Source organism: Halichoerus grypus, chromosome 7 (genome assembly GCF_964656455.1).
Source record: "Halichoerus grypus chromosome 7, mHalGry1.hap1.1, whole genome shotgun sequence".
Taxonomy (NCBI): domain Eukaryota; kingdom Metazoa; phylum Chordata; class Mammalia; order Carnivora; family Phocidae; genus Halichoerus; species Halichoerus grypus.
In genome coordinates this window covers 32,382,236-32,408,260 of record NC_135718.1, presented here as the reverse complement: position 1 = coordinate 32,408,260, position 26,025 = coordinate 32,382,236, and the positions used below count along the sequence as shown (strand labels likewise).

Here is a 26,025-nt window from a genome sequence, read left to right as displayed (position 1 = left end):
GTGGGAGAGGGAGAAGCAGGCTTCCCGCAGAGCGGGGAGCCCGATGTGGGGCTCGATCCCAGGACCCTGGGATCATGACCTGAGCCGAAGGCAGACGCTTAACGACTGAACCACTCAGGCGCCCCTATGTTATCATTTCTAATATTTTATTGCTTTGTTGCCTGAATTGTAGAATTGTTACTGTAATTGTATGGATTTCTGTACTACAGAAACACTACATCTTGAGGGTTGTGTTTTTTGTTTTGTTTTGTTTTAAGTTTATTTAAGTAATCTCTACACCCAGTATGGGGCTTGAACTCATGGCCCCAAGATCAAGAGTTGTGTGCTCCTCTGACTGAGCCATCGAGGCACCCCTACTTGAGTTACTTTTCAAATGTTAGCAAAATCCATGTTAAGTGTATATGGAAGAATAGGTATAAGTAATCTCAGGTATTTGCCAAAAATATCCCTGGATGATTTTCAGTGCATTGGATAATTTCATTCACCTAAGACCGACCTAGGCAGAAATTATTTCTCTTACTATGGTGTTTTTCTTCCATATATATGTGTCATCTTAGCCAAATCCTTGCCTTATACTTGATTTGTTTTTATGGCTTATTCTCTTATAGTAGTAATTTATTAGAGGTGATTAACTCATTTTGCTATTGAAAAATAGAGCTAGGATTAAATTATCTTTTTTTTCCTCCTAAATGATTAATTTTATATTTTCCAAATTGTTGATATTTGCATTTTGTTCTAAAGTTTGTTATAAATCAATATAAAATCTTTTAGATTCCTACTATGTTATATCATGGGACCCAGCAGGAACGTCGAAAATTGGTAAAGAATATTCACAAGCGAAAAGGGACACTGCAGATTCATCCTGTGGTAATTACTTCATTTGAAATAGCCATGAGAGATCGAAATGCATTACAGGTATGATTGGTCTCCATTGAACTCTTTGTAATCCATAAACCACATTTTTCGTATTTCATAGCACATTCTCATCATCTGGTAGCATTTGTTTAATTTTTTTTTCTGATGAAAGCAGTAGATTGTGTTCTGCAGATTCTTTTAGAAACCAAAGGTTTAAATTAACAGATTGAGAAGGTTGTAGTCTCTAACAAGAAAATTAAAGCAATAGCATCTTGACCTATAGCCATAATATCATTTTAGTGTGTTAAATTCAGCTAGACATAAATCTAATCTGTGAATATGTTACAGAATATGCTTTCTGACATGTGGTTTAAGTATATAGAACTTATCCATTTAATTTTAATTAAATAAGAATAGAATATATGAACACAAGTTATTTTTAGACTGTCTTATGGATATATGGCGTCTCTGTTTTTTGTGTATGTCATAGCTACCTATTTATTAGTGCCCAAGTTATAATACAGTTGGAAAGTTAACCTTTGCTCATTGCCTCTCTCAGTTCATTTTTTGGCATTTGCACTTCTCTATCACTGTTCCACCTATTTCACATATAGTTCTTTACAGCTTTGTTTTCCTTTCTCTGTCTGGTTTATCAAATTTTACTTGTGTGCTGGTGGAAATTGGGAATATGAATTGCAGTTATGTTACTTCTTCACAGTAAAAGTAACATACACTCCTTGTAGAAAAAAAGCATACAGACTTCAAAGCAGTTGTAATTCTGAGAATGCTGCTGCTATATTAAGTATTTTTGTTAGCATATAGATATAATTTATACATTGTGTCTTGAAACTTCAGTTTTCTACTAAATAATATAACATGAAGACCTTTCTGATTATTTTGACCTCCCTACCCTGCCCATATTGGAACAGATAAGCTTTATTGTCAATTCCATTTGCTAGTAGCTAGAATTTTTGTAATTTTCCCTTTCTCTGAACTTAGGATATTTTAAGGATCTTCCCTTTGGGGGTCCAGGGCCCCTATTGCTGAGTGGCAGCAGAAGTATCTGTTAACTTACCAGATCATTTTTCAGAACCCTCATTTCTGTTGCATTGAGTTTTCTCTTTGCTTTTACTTACTCATTTATATTTGTTTGGCTTTTTTATGGTAGATGTCTTACAGTGAGAGGTTACTTAGGTTATCTGGTATTACCAGCAAAAGAAGTCCCAAGTTGTTTTTCTTTAAAAAAAAAGTCATAATATTATGTTAAAAAAGTTTTTTTATTCTGTTATGAATGTATTAAAGTGAAATGCAAAAAATGCCCCATTTCATACTCTTCCCCCCAATTTGCCAATCCTGTTCTCCAAGGATACCTACACTTGCCAGGTTGGTATTTACATTTCCTAGAAATATCCCATATTTCTGTATTTTTAAACAATAAAATAGATGAACTTCAAGCTTGCCTGATTAAGATTTTTTGTTGTTTTTGCTTTTTTTTCCAAGGTATTTTTCTCCTTTGAGATTATAATGCTCCGAGTAAGATTGTAGTTTTGTTGTTTTTGCTTTTTTTTTAACAAAGTTTTGGAAAATGAGAAAATAATTTTTATGACAACTTACTGAAAGTAAATGAGTGGCTTTCTGTGAAGATAGAAATTACTAAAACTGGCTCCAGAAGAAAGGCAAAGTCTAAACAAATCAGTAATTATGTAAGAAACTGAGAACACCATCAGATTAAAAAGAGTGTCCATTTCAGATGTAGGCCTCAAGAATGAAAATTCTAGTATTTAATGTTTCAGAGCATGTGGAACTAATAAAAGCTTTAGTTCTTTTTTAGGAATCTAGTATAACACTAATCAAAACCTGACAAAGCATTACACAGGGAAACCACAGATTGCCTTTTTTTTTTTTTTAAGATTTATTTTTAGAGAGAGAGAATGAGAGAGAGCACAAGTGGGAGGGGTAGAGGAAGAAGGAAAGAATCTCAAGCGAACCTCATGCTGAGTGCAGAGCCCAGTGTGGGGCTCGATCTCACGACCTGAGCCAAAATCAAGTAGGACACTCAACCGATTGCACCGCCCAGGTGCCCCCAGACTGCTTTGACTAAAGAATGTGAATAGAAAATATTTAAATACATAATAGCAGGTGGACTTTATTAGTTCATAGCCAAGGGAAGTCTATTTTAGGAGCACAAGTATACATCAGTTTTAGGAAATTTATCCTTTTAGTAGATCAGAGGAAAACATGACCATTTCAGTAGGTACAGAAATGCCATTTGATAAAATTGAACATCCATCCCTGATAAAGAAGTTTTATTTTTGAATTGTTTTTAAAAAAAATTGTGAGATTATCATTTTAAAGTTTTTCCCTAAATTCCTTTTCTAGCACTGCTATTGGAAATACTTAATAGTAGATGAAGGACACAGGATTAAGAACATGAAATGCCGTCTAATCAGGGAGTTAAAACGATTCAATGCAGATAACAAACTTCTTTTGACTGGTACTCCCTTGCAAAACAATTTATCAGAACTTTGGTCATTGCTAAACTTTTTGTTGCCAGATGTATTTGATGACTTGAAAAGGTAGGTAAGCCAGTTATTTAACTATTTTCTATATTTTTCTAACCTCAAATCTGTGCTTAGTTAAAATTAATTCCTTTCTTCTAGGTAGTTGGATTAAAATGATAGCTTTTTGGCAAGTTCTTCGTGATATATATATATGTTAATATAATTGATTTATGTGATAGGTTAACTTGTAATCATTTTTTTCTCTTACAGCTTTGAATCTTGGTTTGATATCACTAGTCTTTCTGAAACTGCTGAAGATATTATTGCTAAAGAAAGAGAACAGAATGTATTGCATATGCTGCACCAGGTTGTGACTTTGTCTTAATTCTGCTCACTGTGGACTCCTAGAATAAAAAAGGAACCCCATAAATTACCTGTTCAACCCTTTGTAGTAGATTTTGAAAAAGTGACCTCTGGGGGTGGGGGAAGAGCAAGGGAATAAGTTAAATCTGAGGGAGTGGGGGTCTTCATTTTTTAAGACTTCATAGTATTTATAAAGGAAAAAAGAGAAAGAAGGGATAAAGAGGTATGTGGAGAGAGTATTGCCTAAAAGCATACGAATGCTTAATATTCACATACATTTATTCATGTTTAAATTTTAGATTCTAACACCTTTCTTACTGAGAAGACTAAAATCTGATGTTACTCTTGAAGTTCCTCCTAAACGAGAAGTAGTTGTTTATGCACCGCTTTCAAAGAAACAAGAGATCTTTTATACAGCCATTGTGAACCGTACAATTGCAAACATGTTTGGATGCAGTGAGGTAGAGTGTGGATTTGACATAAACTGTAAATGACAGTTGATGTTGGAAATTTCATGGTTAATTTCAATCTTAGAGGTTATCACCTCTTTTTAGGACTTGTCGAGGGTGAATTTCTAACTAGAGTAGAAGGCAGTAAAAGTTGTCTCGTAGTAATTCTGTGATCCTACTAAAATTCAGGTGATGGCTCATGCATTAATTGCTTTATAGTTATCTGGAATGTTTGTTAAAATTTTTTATTCCTGTCCCAGATTAACCCAAATCATGCTGTGTGGGAATGGACTTGGAAATACATTTGAACAACCACACACTATATACCAGTTTCCCAGCTAGACCAATCCCACCCCCCCCACACACACAATCCCTTTCTAGGTTATTGATCTCCAAAAAATGTAGAATACCTTATTTGAAAGAAATAGCTTCTTTATTCACCCACCATATTACATTAAAATGTGGAATTTTTTTTTTTTTTTTTAAAGATTTATTTATTTGAGAGAGAGAGATTACAGTGGGGGGGGGGGTGCAGTGGGCAGAGGGAGAGGGAGAAGCAGGCTCCCAGCCGAGCAGGGAGCCTGATGCGGGACTCGGTCCCAGGACCCTGGGATCACGACCTGAGCCGAAGGCAGACGCTTAACCGACTGAGCCACCCAGGTGTCCCTAAAATGTGGAATTATTAAAGTGGAATGTGATTATCTTAAAACTAAAGATTAGGAGACCCTTAAATTTTGTTTAAATGTCCAGATTTTTTACTGTATGCCATGTATCTATTTTTCAAAACATGGTTCTATACATTTCTGTTTTGTGCAACCATTAGACTGTTCCACAATTTTTATTTTTATTTTTTTTAAGATTTTATTTATTTATTTGACAGACAGAGACACAGTGAGAGAGGGAACACAAGCAGGGGGAGTGGGAGAGGGAGAAGCAGGCTTCCCACTGAGCAGAGAGCCCGATGCGGGGCTCGATCCCAGGACCCCGGGATCTTGACCTGAGCCGAAGGCAGACGCTTAACAACTGAGCCACCCAGGCGCCCCTGTTCCACAATTTTTATTATAATTAAAGAGAGGATCTGGCTTTTTAGCTATTAGAAATTTATAATCGTTGCTTATTTTGAGGAGTTTCATTGCAGTGTTACACCAATCAAAAGAAATAGTCTCTAATGCAGATATGTGGAGCCCCTTAATTTAACCCTAAGTTATTAAATTCTTTTATATAAGTTCAGAACAGTTCTATCCATCCTTAATTTTTTCCACTGAGATATGGAGGCATTTACTCTAATTCTATAATATTGTCATAAGCATTAAAATAAATTTCATATGCCCCCATATGCACTTGGCCAAAGTTTATGGATCCTTCGTTTTGTGCCTTTGGAAATCCCTAAACTTGATGATGAAAGACAAAATTATTTTTTTCTTTGTATCTTAAAACATTTGCACATGAAAATATTACAATCCACTTTATGTATTTAGAATTTAAGGGTATAGCTTCTTAAACATATATTTCTTTTTAATTGTTCACTTTTAGAAAGAAACCGTCGAGCTAAGTCCCACTGGACGACCAAGACGGCGAACTAGAAAGTCAATAAATTACAGCAAAATAGATGATTTCCCTAATGAATTGGAAAAATTGATCAGTCAAATGCAGCCAGAAGTAGACCGAGAAAGGTGTGAGTTTAAAATAAATTTAAGTATCTTTTAAACCATGATACTTTTTGTATTTCTCACATTCATGGATTATATGTTTTTTGGTAGAGCTGTTGTGGAAACAAATATCCCTATAGAATCTGAGGTTAATCTGAAGCTGCAGAATATAATGATGCTCCTTCGTAAGTGCTGTAATCATCCATATTTGATTGAGTACCCTATAGACCCGGTCACACAAGAGTTTAAGGTGAATACCATTTAATAATGTACTGTTTTGATATCTGTAACTATTCCTCCCTCCCTCCCATTCCCTCCCTCCCCCCTCCTTTCTTCCGCCCCCCCAATAAATAAATCTTGAAAAAAAAGAATAAACTTCAACATCTGTGCAGTAAGTTTAAGCTTAAAGTTGTCTTATAAAGCCTTTGGGAGAGGAGTGGGGAGGATAGTTCAAGGTTGGACTTAAATTAATTTTTGTTTTTTGTGAAGTCATTCGCTTTATTTATTTTTTGAGAGAGAGCGCGTGTGTGGACTCAGTGGGGGGGAGGGGCAGAAGGGGAGAGAATCTTAAGCAAGCTCTATGCTCAGTGTGGAGCCCTATGTGGGGCTTGATCTCATGACCTGAGCTAAAATCAAGAGTGGGGCGCTTAGCCTACTGAGCCACTCAGGTGCCCCCATTTTAAATACCAGAGTATGTCTTTCCTTGAGAAAAAACTGTCTTCTGATTTAAAAAAATCAAATGATAAGGGCAGTTTTTTTTAATTTAAAGTTTTATGGGAACTTATTGAAAATGAGCTATTTACATAGATTTTATTTTGACAAAAACAGATTATTGGTAATTATTATGACTATTTTTTCTGTTCTTTGCCTGCTTTTAAGATTGATGAAGAATTGGTAACAAATTCTGGGAAATTCTTAATTTTGGATCGAATGCTGCCAGAACTAAAAGCCAGAGGTCACAAGGTGGTACTTTTGACTGGGATTTGGGTTATTTAATTACTTCCTATTAATTGGTATAGATACTAAGATATATTTAAATTTCAGGTGCTGCTTTTTTCACAAATGACAAGAATGTTGGACATTTTGATGGATTATTGCCACTTTAGAAATTTCAACTTTAGCAGGCTTGATGGATCCATGTCTTACTCAGAGAGAGAAAAAAATGTAAGACTACTTACGTCATACATACCAAATTCTCTTTTGTAACTATCTTGATTTCTAAAGTAATATAGTAGAACCACAAATTGATAGACTAAAAACCTTATAGCAGGATGAAAAGCATAAGCATTATTTAGTATTAGTAAGTCTTAATGTTTCTTAAATTATGTATGTTTTCTGGTCCAACTTGACTTAATAATATCCTACTTCACTACCACTGTAAGAATATTGAGATAACAAGACCTTTTTTTCTCCTGATTTTGGCTGTTCCCTCTACCCCAACATTTCACTGAAAATATAAAATCTGAGCAACTGAAAGAATTTTACAGGAACACCTATAAATCCGAAAACCTGCCGTTAAGCTTATACTATTCCTTTTTGTCATATGCTTGTGATATAGAATCAGTCCATTTCTGTATCTATTTAACATTTTATCTTTTGGGGGGCATTTCTAAATAAATTATAGAAAATAATTCCCTTCTACTATTTCAGCATATTTTGTCTTTTTGGGTAAATTTTACATATCCTGAAGTGAATAAAGTCAAGCATACATTTTCTGAGTTTTGATGAATGCAAACTTAACAGTAGCTCAGCAAGTTGTCTCATGCCCGCTCTCAGGCAACCCAGTTTTCCTACCTACCCCATCCACTGGGAAACCACTTGGGGTTTTTGTTGTTGTTGTTCTGGTCACTATTTTTTAAGAGAGGATGGTCTAGACTTTTTTTTTTTTTAATAATACTAGATATTCTTCCTTAAACTTCCCTTGTGATGTGTGAGTTTTCTTTTTTAACAAAAATATCCTTTTTTTTTAAAGATTTTATTTATTTGTTTGAGAGAGACACAGCGAGAGAGGAAACAAGCAGGGGGAGTGGGAGAGGGAGAAACAGGCTTCCCGCCGAGCAGGGAGCCTGATGTGGGGCTTGATCCCAGGACCCTGGGACCATGACCTGAGCCAAAGGCAGATGCTTAACAACTGAGCCACCCAGGTGCTCCCAAAAATACCTTTTTTTTTTTTAAGATTCTATTTATTTGAGAAAGAGAGAGCACAAGCAGGGGGAGCAGCAGAGGGGTGGGGAAGAAGCAGGCTCCTGCAGAGCAGGGAGCCTGATGTGGGGCTCCATCCCAGGACTCTGGGATCATGACCTGAGCTGAAGGCAGACACTTAACTGACTGACCCACCCAGGCACCCCAACAAAAATATCCTTAATAAAAGAGGGGCTTGGAAAACAAATGAAGTTAACATAAGCAGATGTTTTATATGTTAACATAATTGCTTTCTAGACCTAAATGATTGATTCGGTCTCCTGTGGATACACCTTCTAATTGCTATAATTAAAAACAATTTCCCTCCTCAGTTCTTTTGGCTAAAGTTAGTTATCTTTATTTCTAATGCTCATAGCTATGATTTATTACAGTGAAAGGATACAGATGAAAAGCAGCAAAAAGAAAAGTCACATAGGGTGAAGTCTAGGTGAAACTAGGTGTATATTTTCAGTGGGGTCACACAGAGAACACTTAATTCTCTCAGCAGCAATTTGTAACTGTACATGTGAAGTAAGCCAGGGAAGCTCATCTGAGTCTTGCTGTCCATAGTTTTCATTGAGGGTTAGTCACATAGGCATGATGTATCTGTGTGACTGGCCTGAGCTACCCGGTCTCAAGCCCCTCTGAAGACCAGGTTTACTGTCTTAACCTGCGCAGTACGTAATGCTGAACGATTTTTATTTCGTGGGAGGGGAGACTTTGATAACTTTCTCTTTTCAGCAAATTGGTCTTTTTCAACTTGCATGACTTCTGGGGTTTTCAGTATTTATTTACTCCACATTGAAAGTCCTGTAGATACTGAAGAATTCATATCTAGTTTCAAGAATGCTGACTTATTCTATCCCTTGGCATTGCCCTCCCCACTCCTTTGTTATAAACACATGGTTATAAGATGGTTGGTCCACATGCAACATCATATCCACATTCTAGGCAGTAACAGTTGCTTTCTTAATTCCTTGAGTTTACCTTTTTTTTTTTTTGCTTTTAGATGCACAGCTTCAACACAGATCCGGATGTGTTTATCTTCTTAGTAAGTACACGAGCTGGTGGCCTGGGCATTAATTTGACTGCAGCAGATACAGTTATCATTTATGATAGTGATTGGGTAAGTTGGAAATTTAGCAATATGCTGTTATATTTCCACTCTGAATTTTTGATTTTTCATTGTATGCTTTGCAGTTTTATTTATCTATTTAGAAAAGGTATCCCATCTTAAGACAAAAATCATTATCAAGTGCGCTGTGTGTAAAATCTTGAACATGTTTTATCATTGAAACCATTCTAGATAGCTAAAATGAGTTAAGACACTTTAAAAGATTCTGATTGGATCATGCATTTAACTTCAGTAGGAGTTTAAATAACCTTAACGTTAAACTGTTAAATGTTATTTTTCTTTTCACTTTAAGAATCCCCAGTCTGATCTTCAGGCCCAGGATAGATGTCATAGAATTGGTCAGACAAAGCCAGTTGTTGTATATCGTCTTGTAACAGGAAATACTATCGATCAGAAAATTGTGGAAAGAGCAGCTGCTAAAAGAAAACTGGAAAAGTTGATCATCCACAAAAGTAAATAATACTTCTTAGTACTTTTCTTTTTTCATTTGTCATTTACTGTGAGATTTCATTACTGTTATTTTCTTATAAAAGAAATTGGTACAACTTACCTGGTGTAGGATTTAAATAGGCAGTGGGGAGGGGTGCCTAAGTGGGTCAGTCGGGTGAGTGTCCAATTCTAGATCTCAGCTCAGATCTTGATCTCAGGGTCGTGAAGTCAAGCCCCATGTTTGGCTACATGTTGGGCATGAAGTCTACTTAAAAAAATAGGCAGTGGGGAATTTGCTGTTGTAAAGACCTAAACTAGAGGTTGGTGTGACAACAAAGGAAAAACATTACTGTCTAGATGAGGAGCAGAGGGGCAAAGAAAACTCTCCAGGACACTTTCAAAGTATCATATCCTCAACTCTGTCATGGGGATTTGGCACGATGTTAATGCTTATTCTTGATAAGAGAATGCCTGCCAAAAGGCTTTAAGAAAAAACCTCAAGCCGCTTCTTACTAGTCCAGTATATTAAGTATTAGAATAGTAAAGATAATGTTGAAGTAGCGCTACTAAAAAAAAAATCTGTTTAGTTAAACTCATTATTTCAAAAAATATTTGGCTCTACAGAACGTACTTTTCATCATTTCAAACCTAGTATTTTTAAAATACAGTGTGTTTTTTTTAAGGGAGGGAGAGAGGGTTGTGGGGTCAAAGGGAGAGGGAGAGAGAACAGGCTCCACACCCAGCATGGGGCCCAGTGTGGGGCTCAATCTCACGACCTTGGGATCATGACCTGAGCTGAAATCAAGAGTGGGATGCTTAACCGGCTGAGCCACCTAAGCACAAATACAGTGTTTTTTAAACTGGAAGAGATTCTGAGAGGTAGGGGAAGTAAAGTAAGTGAGACATTGGTGTTTTATATTTTGTTCCCTAAGATTATTCAGAGAAGTTCTACTTCTGTTTGTTCAAAATAAAATTCTATTTGGTAAATTGGCTTCGTGGCTACCTTAACAAAAGTTGAAAACATCTAAGTTTTGAAGCCTAGAGAAAGTGGAATATGATAATGTTGAAAATCACTATCAATTTGCTTTTTTTTTTTTTAAGATTTTATTTATTTATTTGACAGAGAGAGAGCGAGAGAGGGAACACAAGCAGGGGGAGTGGGAGAGGGAGAAGCAGGCTTCCCACGGAGCAGGGAGCCCGATGCTGGGCTCGATCCCAGGACCCTGGGATCATGACCTGAGCCGAAGGCAGATGCTTAACAACTGAGCCACCCAGGCACCCCAACTCTCAATTTGTTTTATGCTACTTTTCTGCCTGCTCTCTACTTGAAAATACTTTCTCCAGTGTATCTGATTTTGAGGGAAATATGGGTTAGGTTTTAGAAATCTGTAATTTGCCTTGATTGAACATTCAGACTGTAGTTGGAATTTACACTGGAGGAAAAAGGAACTTTTCTTTTTCTTTTCTTTTTTTTTTAATTATATAAAAAGAACTTTTCTAATAAGATTTTGTGCAAATTAAAAAATTTTCACCTGTTCTGCTTTAGGAATTTGAATGATGAAATATATTTTCTTGAATATAATTTAAATTCAGTAAAATGTATGTCTAGTTTTATTTTCCCAAGTCTGTTTTCAGTATTTTGAAAAATTAATATCAAAGAACAATTTGAAAGGAATTTTTAAAATACTGACAGAGTGTTTTATTGAGGTAATATACATATAGTAAAATACCCACATCTTAAATGTACAGATTGATGAATTTTGACAAATGTATACACTCCGGTAACTATCCTCCGGATCAAGGTAACAAACCTGTCCTTCATCCAAAAGCATTTCCTTGTGCACCAGTCATTTTCCATATTCCCTTATCCCTCAGTAGAAGGCACCACTGTTCCAGTTTCTGACACACACTCCTTTTTCCTTTAACTTCATATATGGATTCATTTGTATATATGTAGCTACTTTTCTTCAGCATAATATATTGAGATTCGTTTATGTTTGTGTTTTAGAAGTTAATAGTTTATGTATCTATTGTTTAGTTGGTTGACATTTAAATTGTTTTCCAGATTTTGGTTTTTATGAATAAGCTGCTCTTGTTCAAGTGTTTGTGGACGTATGCCTTTGTTTGTTCTTGGTCTTTCCGTGGGTGTATGTTTACCTCTAGGAAACTGCTAACCTTTTCCCCAGGTGGACATACCATTTTATACTTCTACCAATGAAGTAGGAGAGTTGTGGTTGCTTTTCTTCCTTATCAACACTTGACTTTGCCTGTTCTTTTTAACATAAGCCATTCTGATTGGTTTGTAATGTAGTATATTTTGGTTTTAAAAGTAATTGTCAGTGTTTTGAATTTCTTGAAAATTTTTTCTAGATCATTTCAAAGGTGGTCAGTCTGGATTAAATCAATCTAAGAACTTCTTAGACCCTAAGGAATTAATGGAATTATTAAAAGCTAGAGATTATGAAAGGTAAGGCTTTTTAATTTTAGAAAAATGTAATTCACAGTTTTGATTTCTCATATGGACTTGAATATTTTGTTTTCTTATAGGGAAGTAAAAGGATCAAGAGAGAAGGTCATTAGTGATAAAGATCTGGAGTTGTTGTTAGATCGAAGTGACCTTATTGGCAAGTATCCTGCTTTTACTTCCTTTAACGGAAACTGAAACAGACTTGTAAAAAGAGAGAATAGTAATACTTATGTACCCCTATATGTAATTCATTCAGCCACTAGTCCACAGCATTTAACCAATCTTTTTTCATTGTGATTCTCTTATCAGAATCTTAAAATCATGAGATTTTACCCATCTTTTACTCAGGCATCTTTTACTGAGAAGAACGTGTCTTTAAACATAGTCACTATGTCATTACATTATTACATTTAAGAAAATTGGCACTAAAACTTTGATACCATCTAGCTAGGCCATATCGAGATTTCTCCAGTGGTCTCAAATCTTTATAGTTAGAATCAGGTTCCAAATTTCATTGGTGGCTTTGTCTCTTTTCTTCTGTAACACCCTCCTCACTTTTGTTTTTCCAAGTCATTGACAAAAACTGGATTATTTGCCCTATGCAATGACCTACATTCTGGAATTGGCTGATTATTATTATTTTTTACCCCTCTTGTGTTGTCCTTTGATTTGTTCCTCATTCTACTTATTTTCTGAAAAGTGTAAATAGCTGTGTACATAGCTGTACGGGCTTAGTTAGATCCAGGTTCCATTTCTTAGAAATACTTTGTTCATTCTCTTTTTGAGAAAAGCACTTGTTAGCATTTAATGAGGCTCCTTCCATGTGGCTTCAAGCTACCAGGACACAGCTCCCACCTTCCAGCCCCCCACCCAACACACCATTAATCTTCTCAGCTGTTCTGTTAAAGAATTTGGCCTTCTCTGATGGCAGGCTGCTTTGGGAGCGTTACCTTTCCCAGAATCTTGTAGTCTGATTGCATTTCATCAATGATATGATCAGCTCCAATCTTGTTTTTGGCAGCATTTACCAGTGTCTGCTTACTAACCAAGGTCCACAGTTTATCAAGGTTGGCAGATGTGCGAAACCTCTGATTCCTGTTCCAGCGGTAATGGGCCATACCAACTTTCCCAAAGTAATCTGGGTAGATGGTTGTTGAAGTTGATCACCTTGGTTCCTGGGTGCTTCTGGTGTTTGCCAGTGTGGCCATGGTTCCCGTGATCCTGACATTTCCATGTCTTCCTTAGTCTGGATGGTATGTCAGCAGCCAAGACAAAAGAGCTCTTGTCAGAGTTTAAATCCTACCAGGCAGCACATATATCTGAGTTTATTTTTAGTGAGCTAAGATTGGTCGGCTGATTCAGGCTGATCTTATAAAGTTTTCTGTCCTTCTATTTGACTTGATGGTTTTAGTATCCATTGATGATGATTGTTTAGAACCATTATTTCCTTAAGGATTGCAAAATGGTGATTTTCTTGTCTTGTTATTCCTTTATTAGCTAGAATTAGTTTATTAAGAACTTTTCCGTATCACTTCTTTGGTTATTCTGTACAGGAGACTGTACAGCTGAAGCAGGATAAATTGCTCAGTCTTTATTTTTTTTTTTTAAGATTTTATTTATTCATTTGACAGAGACACAGAGAGGGAACACAAGCAGGGGGAGTGGGAGAGGGAGAAGCAGGCTTCCCGCGGAGCAGGGAGCCCGATGCGGGGCTCAATCCCAGGACCCCGGGATCATGACCTGAGCTGAAGGCAGACGCTTAACCATCTGAGCCACCCAGGTGCCCCAAGATTTCATTTTTTTTTTTTTTTTTTAAGATTTTATTTATTTTTTTGACAGAGAGAGACACAGCGAGAGAGGGAACACAAGCAGGGGGAGTGGGAGAGGGAGAAGCAGGCTTCCCGCAGAGCAGGGAGCCCGATGCGGGGCTCGATCCCAGGACCCTGGGACCATGACCTGAGCCGAAGGCAGACGCTTAACGACTGAGCCACCCAGGCGCCCCTATTTATCAGTCTTTAGAATAATGAATGGATGTCTACAATGGCAACCATAAATTATCTTGAAAACAAATATAATAAATATTTAAAATTCATCATTTCCTAGTTATATTATTAACGTACTACTAGTATCTATGCTCTTGATTGTGTCTGTTGTATCTGTATAGTGGAAATACTGCATAATGCTGTACTGCTGCGCATCTTTTCCCAATCCTACTTCAATACTGTTATGTTGGTACCATGGAGATAGGGAAAAACTACAAGTCAGGGCCTTTTGGTGGGGCAGGGCATCAGGGGAGTCAGTCGTTAAACATTAACGAGCACATCACTGGATTTAATTTCCTGATGTCTTCAATTTCGTTTCAAATACCTCTTTTTAAAATTATGCTCTTTGTCTTCTTTTCATTGAGTTGAGAGAAGTCTTTGTATATTTGAGATATAAGTCCTTTATCTGATACATGTTCTGCAAATATTTTCTCATAGTCTGTGGCTTAGTTTGCATGTTCTTTTTTCTTTTTTTTCTTTTTTAACTATACGCCCAGTGTGGGGCTCGAATTCATGACCCTGACATCAAAAGTCACATACTCTACCTTCTGAGCCAGCCAGGCACCCTCTGTCTTTCACTTTTGTTAATTAGTGTCTTTTGAAGGTCAGAAATTTTTAATTTTGATGAAGTCCAGTTTATCTTTTTTTGTTACCACTCATGATTTTGGTGTCATGTCTAAGTAATCTTTGCCTAATGAAGGTCATGGTGTTTTCTTTGAAGAATTACAGTTTTAGTTCTTGCATATGAGTTAATTTTTCTGTAGAGTATGAGGTAAAGGTCTAAATTCTTTTGTGCATATTGTTACGGTGTTGTCCCAGCACCATTTGTTGAAAAGATTATTCTTTCCCCATTGAATTGCCTTGGCAATGTTAATTGAAAGTCAGTTGATCATAAATGTAATAGTTTATTTCTGTACTCTCAATTCTGGCCCCTTTATCTGTTTGTCAATCCTGTGTCACTTTCACACTGTCTTGATTATTAACAGTTCTGTGGTCAGTTTTGAAATTGTGAGGAGCGAATCCAATTCTGTTCTTTTTCAAAATAAGTTTTAGCTATTCTGGGTTCTTTTTTTTTTTTTTAATTTTACTTACTTTTTTGACAGAGAGAGCACAAGCAGAGGAAGAAGCAGGCTCCCCCACAGAGCAGGGAGCCCGATGCGGGGCTCAATCCCAGGACCCTGGGATCATGACCTGAGCTGAAGGCAGACGCCCAACCAACTGAGCAACCCAGGCGCCCATATTCTGGGTTATTTGCATGTTTATTTTAGTTTTCAAATAGTTCACGAAAATGAGAAAGATAAAGCCCTATGGCCAAATCTTAAATATATTATTAAATAAAAATCAGTTATATAGGGGTGCCCAGCTGGTTCAGTCTGGAGTGTGCAGCTCTTGATCTTGGGGTTGTAGATTCAAGCCACACATTAGGTGTAGAGATTACTTAAAAAAATAAAAATCTTAAAATAAAAAAAATCAGTTGTATAGAAGGTATGCAACGATAATGTAATATCTGAAAATATTTGCATTAACTGAATAAAGGAGAACTAGATACGGAAAACCCACTTGAGATAACGTCATAATCACCTCATATTTCTTTAACTAGACATGGAAAAGAATGTTGTTAATCTGGTAAAATGCATCCATCCAGTAAATTACTAAAATCAAGAGCATTCAAGGATAACAGGTCTCACTCCCACTGTACAGCACACAACATTGCACAATTTACAAGGAATTCCTAACACTGTAAAATAATAAAAGTAGGTTTAGGGGAGTAGTACTTAGTTTTAGTATAATTTTTGCAGGTGATATAATCATCTCCACAGAAAGTTAAGGGAATTTAGAAGTTTTTAGAATAGAATTAAAGAAGGTTGCTATTAATTAATAGTATGCGTATCAGCAATAATTATTTTGAAAATAAGATGCTTCCAATAGCTACAAAACTAAAATGCCTAGGATTTAATGTAACAATTTCTTTAAGGCCATTATGGGCAAAATTATGAAACATAGGACTGAATAAATGTACATATTTAACTGTATTCATGGATGTCATGTGTAATATGTACATGTTAAAATATAAGTTCTTGCCCAACTTAACCTATATTTCTTATATTACTTTCTTTTTTTTAAGATTTTATTTATTCATTTGACAGAGAGACAGCAAGAGAGGGAACACAAGCGGGGAGTGGGAGGGGGAGAAGCAGGCTTCCCTCTGAGCAGGGAGCCGGATGTGGGACTCGATCCCAGGACCCTGGGATCATGACCCGAGCCAAAGGCAGACACTTAATGACTGAGCTACCCAGGCGCTCCTCTTATATGACTTTCTAATTAAAACCCCAATATGACTCTTTAAAGAACTATGACAGGCAGTTTTAAAAATTTATATGGAAGAGTAAAGGGCCAAGAGCCAAGACAGTTTTCAAGAACAACAGAATATTCCATACCGTGTATTAAGACGCAATTTAAAGGTCACGATAATCAAGGCTAGAATTAGCATATGATAAGATAAATGAACCAGTGGTTTGGCAAATTCAGAAAGCCAACCAAACTTGTGTGGAAAATCAGTAAATGACAGAAATGGCAATTCAAACTAGAGGGGGAATTCTTGTTATTCAAATACATGATGCTGGGACATTTCTAATCAACAGCTGGGAGACCTCATATACTCAGTAACAAATTCTAGATAGATTAATTGGTCAAAACCTAAATATTAAAAGCAAAACTTTTTAAACATAGGAATATATATGTATGATTTTTAGAACAGCAAAAGAATTCTTAAGGTACAAAATTAAATGAATAGATCGATAGATTTTATTACATTAAAGACTTGTATAAAAACAGATGATACCATGAACAGAGATTAGAGACAAACCACAGAAATATGTGCAACACATAACAGAAAGTGTTTATTACATACACATAACTAAAAAGTCAGCAAGAAAAATGGACAACTTGAGCAGGCAGTTACCAGTAAAGAAGTGGCCAGTTAACAAAGATGCTTCAACATCCAAAGAAATTGGAGTAATGCCATTCAAAACCAGTAGAGATTTCATTCCATAGCTATCATTGACAAAAATGTAAAAGACCACATATTAGCGGTGAGGGGTGTGTATGAAGATAAATTTTCATGGTATCTTGCTTCCCAGCTTTTAAACTAACCATGATTGGGCTTTTTATTTTTTTTAACATCTCAGAATGTAATTTCAAATTGGTGCTCTATACCTGTGTATCTTAAATTCAGCAGAAGTGATTTTGATTAGCAAACTAATATTTGTCTGTTTCTTAGAGGCCGGTTTTCATTGTAATAAGAGGAGTATACTTTACTTTCTTACTTTTGCTATGTTGAATATTGATTAAGGAATAAAGTGTCCCACACTTCTGTGGGTTTTTAAGCTTTGGACAGATGACTCTATAACAACATATTGGACATCTTTAAGATTCCTTTTTATGTTTGTATAATTTTTTTAAAAATAAATATTTGTTTATATATTTTTCTCTTAGATCAAATGAATGCCTCAGGACCAATTAAAGAGAAGATGGGGATTTTCAAGATACTAGAAAATTCAGAGGATTCCAGTCCTGAATGTGTGTTTTAAAGTGGAGCTAAAGACTGTCTTTTAAAAGTTCTTGTTTACGTCTAGTGATTTACCTGTATTGGTTTTAAAATTCAGATTATCCACTTTTTTGATTCTATCAGTTTACATAATGAAACTTGTACCGTTGCATAATTAATATATGATAATTTTCTGAGCCTTATAAGAACAAAGAAGTATTCATAGTCAGTTTAGATTTTCCGTTAATTTCTCAGGCTCGGTGATATTCTTGGGTACAGGCTGATGTGTACTTAACCACTGCCAGATTTATACAGTCTTCCTGTGGAAGTTTATGTCTTTCTCCCCCCTTTTAGCAGTGCAGTTCATGGGTTTGGGGTACTTCAGTTATGGAGTAGGCTTTGATGGGGGAAAGATTAGGATTATGCTTTCTCTTGTTTAAATAAGAAATTGTTTGATTTTAAGGTCTATTTCTATAAAATAGTTTACCAAATAAATGTTTGTTATAAGATGTTCTCATCAAATTATTTTTTCAGAAAAATAATGGCTCAGGTGAAATAATAACGAAAGTCTTGACTGGCATTGTGATTCAACATTATGTTGACTTGATTTTGTTTGTTAGTACTCTACACATGTATCATATAAAGATTTCAACTGGACAGTGGGTAATTCAGAGCAGACTTTTGAAAACTGTAGGGTCTTGACAAAAGACCAGAAATTGGAAGTGGTAGTATATCATGCAAAACAAGGGTAGAACAAGAAAGAAGAGACCTTGAAAATGTATAGTAGGAGGGGTAAATAGTATTGAGAGAGGAAAATAGGATGTAGGAATGTAAGATAAAATTCAGGGGCGCTTGGGTGGCTTAGTCGTTAAGCATCTGCCTTCAGCTTGGGTCATGATCCCAGGGTCTTGGCATCGAGCCCCACATCGGGCTGTCTGCTCAGCGGGAAGCCTGATTCTCCCTCTCCCACTCCCCCTGCTTATGTTCCCTCTCTCTCGCTGTGTCTCTCTCTGTCAAATAAAGAAATAAAAAAATTTTTTAAATAAAATAAAATTCATATTATATGATAGAGGAACATAAAGGGCAAAATAGGAATAATTTGGGCCCTGTATATATATCAGACTGAGGAAGAGAGTTCCTTTTTTTTTTGTTTTTAAAGATTTTATTTATTTGAGAGAGACAATGAGATAGAGCGAGCATGAGAGGGGGGAGGATCAGAGCTCGGAGAAGCAGACTCCCTGCTGAGCAGGCAGCCCGATGCAGGACTCAATCCCAGGACTCCAGGATCATGACCTGAGCCGAAGGCAGTCGCTCAACCAACTGAGCCACCCAGGCGCCCCTGGGAAGAGAGTTCCTGAATGCTCCCTGAACCATTTCTGTAGGTTGTTTGTCTCTTGGGAAAATGTTATATTCAATGCAGATCAGATTATCTCTGCCATAGGGTAATTGAGCTAGGATTCAGAAGGAAAACCATTTTGAGAGAATATTCAGTCTGATGAAAAGACTACAGAGAGGTGTGTTTTTTCTTAAGTGGGAATGTTCACCAGCCAGTCGTGCTGACCAAACATCCCTGTAACTTGGTTGCTTAGTAGTCCTACTAAGTTTCCCTGGTCTGTTCTGTTATGTTCTCCAGTGACTGCATCGTGGTTTTACATCAGTAGTAACTCCTCCCTCTCACCTTGCTCCCCGTTGGCACTGAGAAAACAGAATCAGAAAAGAACTTGAAAAAGTTGCCAGGATGGCATCTATAAACCTCCCAGCATCTGTGCCCATGTAGCCTCCTTTCCTGTTACTATGGATATATTGTCCTAGTTAGAGCCAGCTAGAGCCAACAGAAGTACCCCGTTTCTTTCTCTTGTGGAAAACTCCTTGGAAAGTTGTCTGTATTCACTTTTTTTGTTGTTATTCTCTTCCATTTTTTTCTGAACCTGTTCCAGTCATCCCTGTCTTTCCATTGGAACATTTCTTTTTTTTTTTTTTCAAGATTTTTATTTATTTTTTGACAGAGACAGTGAGAGAGGGAACACAAGCAGAAGGAGTGGGAGAGGGAGAAGCAGGCTTCCCTGCCGAGCAAGGAACCCGATGTGGGGCTCAATCCCAGGACCCTGGGATCATGACCTGAGCCGAAGGCAGATGCTTAATGACTGAGCCACCCAGGCGCCCCTCCACTAAGCAATTTCTTTAGTTTGCTAGTTTCTAGCAAACACATCGCCTGGTTTTCCTTCCTACTTCTCTGGTTCTTAGTCCCCTTAGCTATTTCTTTCTTATGTCTTTGACCCCTAGACATTAGAATGTCCCAAGCAAGGCTTGGGGCTCCCTTGATGGTCTTACCTCCTTGCCTTATATAGATGACTCAAAGTTATATCTCTAGCCAGAATCTTTCTGCTGAACTCACATCCGGCTGACTACTGGACATTCTTACTTGGTTGCCTGATGAGTTACTCAAACTTACCAAATGTGAGCTTAAGAACTCGTGCTCCAGCCCGTTGAGACTGTTAGAACCCATGAATTTAATTTTCAGCTTCCAAAACTTGTGGTGCCATCTCTTCTCTTCTGGGAGTTTAATACCTCTATCATCCTTTTATGTTCTTTTAGTTCTAGATTTTAGTAAGGGGCAGAAGGGAACAAATATTCTAATTGTGTGATACTGAAGCGAATACTCCCTGCTTCTGTTTTTATATAAAAGAGTATTCTCAACACAGTACTTGAATTCCTTCAGTTGGACAAATTTGTCATGAAAAAGACTTTATTAGCTTTTTTTGTTCATTGAGTCTTCCATATCACTAGACAGTTCCTAATGTGTTGAGAGGTGTAGTGAAAGTGGTACACGAACATTTCTTAAAGATTGATGTATTTATGGGGCGCCTGGGTGGCTCAGTTGGTTGTGACTCCCTTCAGCTCAGGTCATGATCCTGGAGTCCCAGGATCGAGTCCCACATCGGGCTCCCTGCTCAGCAGGGAGTCTGCTTCTCCCTCTGACCCTCCCCCCTCTCATGTGCTCGCTCTCTCTCATTCTCTCAAATAAATCAATAAAATCTTTTTTTAAAAAAAATTATTTATTTATTTTGGAGAGAAAGAGACCAGTGGGGAGTGGCAGAGGGGAAGGGGGAGAGGATCCCAAGCAGACTCCTTGCTGATCACAGCGCCCGAGGTGGGGCTCAGTCTCATAATCCTGAGATTGTGACCTAAGCAGAAGCCAAGAGTCAGATGCTTAATGGACTGTGCCAGCCAGGCTCCCTGGAACTTGAACATTTCTAAGCAAATGTGTTTGATGGCATCTTTCACTAATGTCTTAGCAGTTATATATGATTTTTTAGTCTTAGTGGTTTGAAGTAATACTTTATGAGAAGACTGAAAAGCAATGTTTATATTCAAAACATTAGGTGCTTCTGTTTAAATTTGAGCTGCTTTTTAAATTAATGGTAGTTAAGTTTTTATGATCCTATTTGCTGTATTAGCTAGTACATCTCCACAAATAACATACTATATTTTTTACTTCACCATCAATTATGGTTACCAAATTAAGCCAAGGAATCGTAGTTAAGGATAAAAATTTATTAAATCTCTTTTGCTCTTTAGTTTTTTGGAATCACTTATTGTCATGACTTGATTTACTACCATTACCGTTACATTCAGAGAAGATGTAACTTATCAAAATCTAGTGAAGTTTGGAGCACCTGGGTGGCTCAGTTGGTTAAGCGTCCAACTCTTGGTTTCAGGTCAGGTCATGATGCTGGGGTCCTGGGATCGAGCCCGGTGTTGGCTCCCTGCTCAGCAAGGAGTCTGCTTTTCCCTCTCCCTCTGCACCCCCACTCATGTTCTCTCTCTCTAAAATAAATGAATAAAATCTTTAAAATATTTTTTTTTTAAAAAACTTGAATTCCTGAGCTGTGTCTGCGAGTCCATTATGAGAAACAGTCCTAAAGCATAAATTGTCCATAATTTTTCCTAATCTCCCTTTCACAAATCTGTGCCCTAGCCAGATCAATCAACAGATTGACCCCCCCAAGTCACACTTATGAGTCTTTTGTTTATTTATTCCTGAGTCTTGTTACTTAATATCCATCACTGGCTTGGTTAAATGTCACCATTTGAAGAGAGGTCTCTTAGGGGTCTGTGGGGGTTGGGGGATTACGTGAGCTTCTCCACTTCACTAGAGTATTTAAGAACATTTATAAAGTATGCCTGCCTCTCTTCATGCTCAGTACTCTGCCACCACCTACCCAACTAAGGTGGTCAGATTCAGGTTTCATTCCTTTTTTAGCTTTAATAAGTTCTTTAATGAAATGTAAAAGTAGCATAGTCACTAAGATCGAGCCCTGCGTCGGGCTCCTAGCTCAGCGGGGAGCCTGCTTCTCCCTCTCCCTCTGCCTGCCTCTCTGCCTACTTGTGCTCTCTATCTCTCAGTCAAAAAAATAAATAAAAATCTTAAAAAAACAACTTTAAATTTTAGGTTGGAATTTTTTTCCTTCAACGCATTGACAATTTTATGGTCTTCCTTTTGTTAAAATAAGACACATGCAGTCTACCTGATCTCTGTCCCTTTGTGAATGAGCTCTCTAGCTTTAGAAGATTCTCTGATGTTATTTTATCTACAACACATCCAGGTGTAGTTTCCTTGTCTTTTCTGTTTAGTATTAGAGAAACATGGCAGATTTCTTTTTTACTTCCTATGGGGGTATAACTTCTATTCAGGAGAGTACAGAATCTTAAGTGCTCAGTTGCACGCACGTGTCCACTGTGTAACTGCCATCCAGATTATGATCCAGTGTGACAGCTAGCATCTCAGAAGGCCTTCTGTTCCTCCTAACTAAACCCTACCACAGGGTAACCATTCTTGTAATCTTTATCACCGTGAACTAATTAATTCTACACCACAAAAATCGTTGCGAGGGACGTGAATTAATGAAGTTTGGGAAAAGTTAATAAAAAGCACTTCCAGTATAGATGAAGTAAATGGTAAGAAAACCTCTGGTAAGAAGAGGTCTGTTATGTTTATCTTGCCTTTCTTCCTCTTATTCTCTGTACCATTTATTACTGGAGTTTGAATAAGGGTTGTGTGTTTTGTTGCCCCCAACACGTAAGTTTATTTCTCTGGTTACTTGCAAGATATGAGATGAGTCCTATTTTAAGGTTTTATCAAAATGAGATCTGTGACTTGACCACCTTGTGCTGCAGAAGGAGGTACAGACTCGTCTGGGAGCATTGGTTACAAGAGGCTTGCCTTTAACCTATTTCTCTCAATCCCAAGGTTGTATCTGTTTGTCCTTGTTTCTCTACCTTCCATTGAATCCTTTTTGTACAAGAACTAGGGTGCAAGAGCGAAGTGATTCACTAGAATGTTATACAACTTGGCACAAGACTGGTTTAATCCTTTCTTGAGAGAGAATGGAAAGTTCCAAGATGTGAGTAGACTCTAACAGAGGCATCAGCAGTGCCAAAGGTAATAAAAAATTAACAATTCATCGATTCATTATTATTAGGACTTGATATTTGGTCATGTTCCTCACTCAGATATTTGCATGGTTGGCTTCTTGGCATTCAAGTCTCAGCTCACAGTTCACTTTAGAATGAATGTCCCTCCTCTGTCCCTTCCCCTTGCCAAAGGATTTCACCCTTCCCAATCTGTCAGCCTCTCATAATCTCCATGTGGTGGGGTGTACTGTGATCTGTCTTGTTCACTATATAAGAGAGTGTGTTGAAAACATGAAGCAGGAATACAGTTACCAAGAAAAACCGGGTGAACACACTAGATTAAAAAGTATGGACACTTTCCTAGAATTAAAGAAAGACAAAGGACCTCCATTGGATTAGTTAATCAGGTGCTAAACAGAAAAGAAGGAAAACTACACCTGGATGTGTTGTAGATAAAATAACATCAGAGAATCTTCTAAAGCTAGAGAGCTCATTCACAAAGGGACAGAGATCAGGTAGACTGCATATGTCTTATTTTAACAAAAGGAAGACCATAAAATTGTCAACGCGTTGAAGGAAAAAAATTCCAACCTAAAATTTAAAGTTGTTTTTTTAAGATTTTTATTTATTTTTTTGACCGAGAGCACAAGTAGGCAGAGAGGCAGGCAGAGGGAGAGGGAGAAGCAGGCCCCCCGCTGAGCTGGGAGCCTGACGCAGGGCTCGATCCCAGGACTCTGGGATCACGACCTGAGCCGAAGGCAGCCACTTAACCAACTGAGCCACCCAGGCGCCCCCAACCTAAAATTTATATCCATCATTGGCCATCCCTGGAGATTCACACATAACATTCAGCTGATTCAGTAGGTGGTTAAAACTCCTATAGATAAAGAATAGAGGAGGGCACCTGGGTGGCTCAGTTAAGCATGGTTCTCTTGCTCAGTTCCGGTCATCTCAGGGTCCTGAGTTCAAGCCCCACGCTGGGCATGGAGCCTCCTTAAAAAAGAATAGAGGAGGGGCGCCTGGGTGGCTCAGTCGTTAAGCGTCTGCCTTCGGCTCAGGTCATGGTCCCAGGGTCCTGGGATCAAGCCCCACATCGGGCTCCCCGCTCAGCGGGAAGCCTGCTTCTCTCTCTCCCACTCCCCCTGATTGTGTTCCCTCTCTCGCTGTGTCTCTATCAAATAAATAAATAAAATCTTTAAAAAAAAAAAAAAGAATAGAGGAGTGATGTAATTTTAAATGTCGCACAGATGTTATTAGCAGGTGACCTTATAACAATTAAAATTAACCATTTTGGACTACAAACGATTCTCAACCTTTAAAAAAGTTACTGTAATATAAATCATTTCCTGTAGTCCCATTTCAGGATAATTACAAAGTGTGAACTAAATTATAGAACAATTGCTTGGAAATTTTGTAACTCCTAAATCTTTGGATCAAAGAAGGCACCCAAGACAGTATTGCACAATAATTTTAAAATACAAACAATGGATGTACTCACTGGGTAGAATAGAGCTAACATTCACTGCAGAAATAATGTGCCATCTAATACTTAAGAGCATTTATGACAAGCGTGTGAAAATGAACAATAATATAACTTAAAAAGTTAGAAATCGAAAAGGAAAACAGTTAAATTTTGGCATAAAATATTTTAGGGCTCTGAAAATCTGAATTTTTGATAGAAAAATGTAAGAACTCCTTCTAGGGTTATTTTTCTTCTCCGGATGCCCAGTGAATTCTGTGAGCTCTGCAGAAAGTTCCCCTGCGTAGTTTAAAATCCTGGTGGAAAAGGACACATTCCTGGGAGGTTCAGGGGTCATGTGGACCAAACAAACTCATTTTCTGAGAAGGACACTCTAGTTTTGGCCAGAGGAGGGACTTGGTGTTCTCTGAACCTGTGAACTTGCCCTGCTGGGGCGCTTGGATGGGTCAGATCTGATAACACTAGCCTGGGAGGCTGGTGCTCCTGTCACTTCAACCCTTGGTCCGCAGAGGTCACATCAATGTTCTGTTTGCCTGTCTTTTCCAAAGTGGGTGTAACTTACATTCTCCCCAGCAGAGTATGAGAGTTCTAATTTCTTTTAGGATTTTTAAAATTTTAATTATTTGACAGCACAAGCAGGGGGAGCAGGAGAGAGAGAAGCAGGCTCCCAGCTGAACAAGGAGCCCAATGCCATGCGGGGCTTGATCTCACGGTGCTGAGACCATGACCTGAACAGAAACCAAGAGTTGGACACTCAACCAACGAGCCACCCAGGAGCCCCTCTAAAGCACATTTTTTAAAAAGATTTTATTTATGAGAGAGAACACAAGCCAGGGGAAGGATAAAAGGGAGAAACAGACTCTCCTCTGAGCAGGGAACCCAACGTGGGAATGGATCCCAGGACCCCAGGATCGTGACCTCAGCTGAAGGCAGACACTTAACCAACTGAGCCACCCAGATACCCCTAAACCACATTTTTTATTAAGAACCAGGACTCTGGAGCAATGGCAGATTGGAGAGTAGGGCAGGAGAAGTAGGAGATGAGACTGGAATATATTACTACAGTTAGAAAATTAAGAAATTGCTCAGAGATTGATGGGATTATGTGAAAAGAGCAAAGAATCCCATCATTAGACAATTTGAAAAACAATAATGATATAATGGATTGTAACCTGTGAAAGTAATTGAATGCCTGATTCCATAGTAAATAAATACCATTGAAAACTTGAATAGTTATTTAGTTTCAAAGAGTCTACCCTCAAAATATTTAATTACAAATGCTGTTAAGGGGCACCTGGGTGGCTCAGTCAGTTAAGCGTCTGCCTTCAGCTCAGGTCATGATCTTGAGGTCCTGGGATCGAGCCCTACATGGGGCTTCCTGCTCAGCAGGGAGTCTGCTTCTCCCTCTCCCTCTGTCCCTTCTCCCCTGCTTGTGCGCTCTCAAATACATAAAATCTTTTTTAAAAATAAAAATAAATATATATAGGGGCGCCTGGGTGGCTCAGTTGGTTG

The 26,025-nt window shown here is 37.7% G+C and overlaps 1 protein-coding gene across 3 annotated transcripts in view; it reads left to right on the top strand.

Moving 5' to 3' along the window:
* The window catches only part of HELLS (helicase, lymphoid specific), a 36,797-nt gene extending 18,670 nt beyond the window's left edge, over nt 1-18,127 (top strand). Inside the window, exons 10-23 of one of the 3 annotated variants that reach the window (XR_013449669.1) lie at nt 772-915; nt 3,235-3,431; nt 3,627-3,723; nt 4,019-4,180; nt 5,702-5,841; nt 5,929-6,067; nt 6,697-6,780; nt 6,862-6,981; nt 9,008-9,124; nt 9,426-9,585; nt 11,933-12,029; nt 12,110-12,186; nt 15,175-15,317; nt 17,567-18,127. Coding sequence is in view for 2 of the 3 variants with exons in the window: in XM_078077337.1 (XP_077933463.1) it covers nt 772-915; nt 3,235-3,431; nt 3,627-3,723; nt 4,019-4,180; nt 5,702-5,841; nt 5,929-6,067; nt 6,697-6,780; nt 6,862-6,981; nt 9,008-9,124; nt 9,426-9,585; nt 11,933-12,029; nt 12,110-12,186; nt 13,661-13,773 (1,647 nt within the window). In the remaining variant the exon portion in view is untranslated. Of the gene's footprint in view, nt 1-771; nt 916-3,234; nt 3,432-3,626; nt 3,724-4,018; nt 4,181-5,701; nt 5,842-5,928; nt 6,068-6,696; nt 6,781-6,861; nt 6,982-9,007; nt 9,125-9,425; nt 9,586-11,932; nt 12,030-12,109; nt 12,187-13,660; nt 13,810-15,174; nt 15,318-17,566 lie in introns of all 3 variants that reach the window. The other 2 variants (XM_078077337.1, XM_036111714.2) reach the window with 2 other exon arrangements.
* The last annotated feature ends 7,898 nt before the right edge of the window (nt 18,128-26,025 follow it).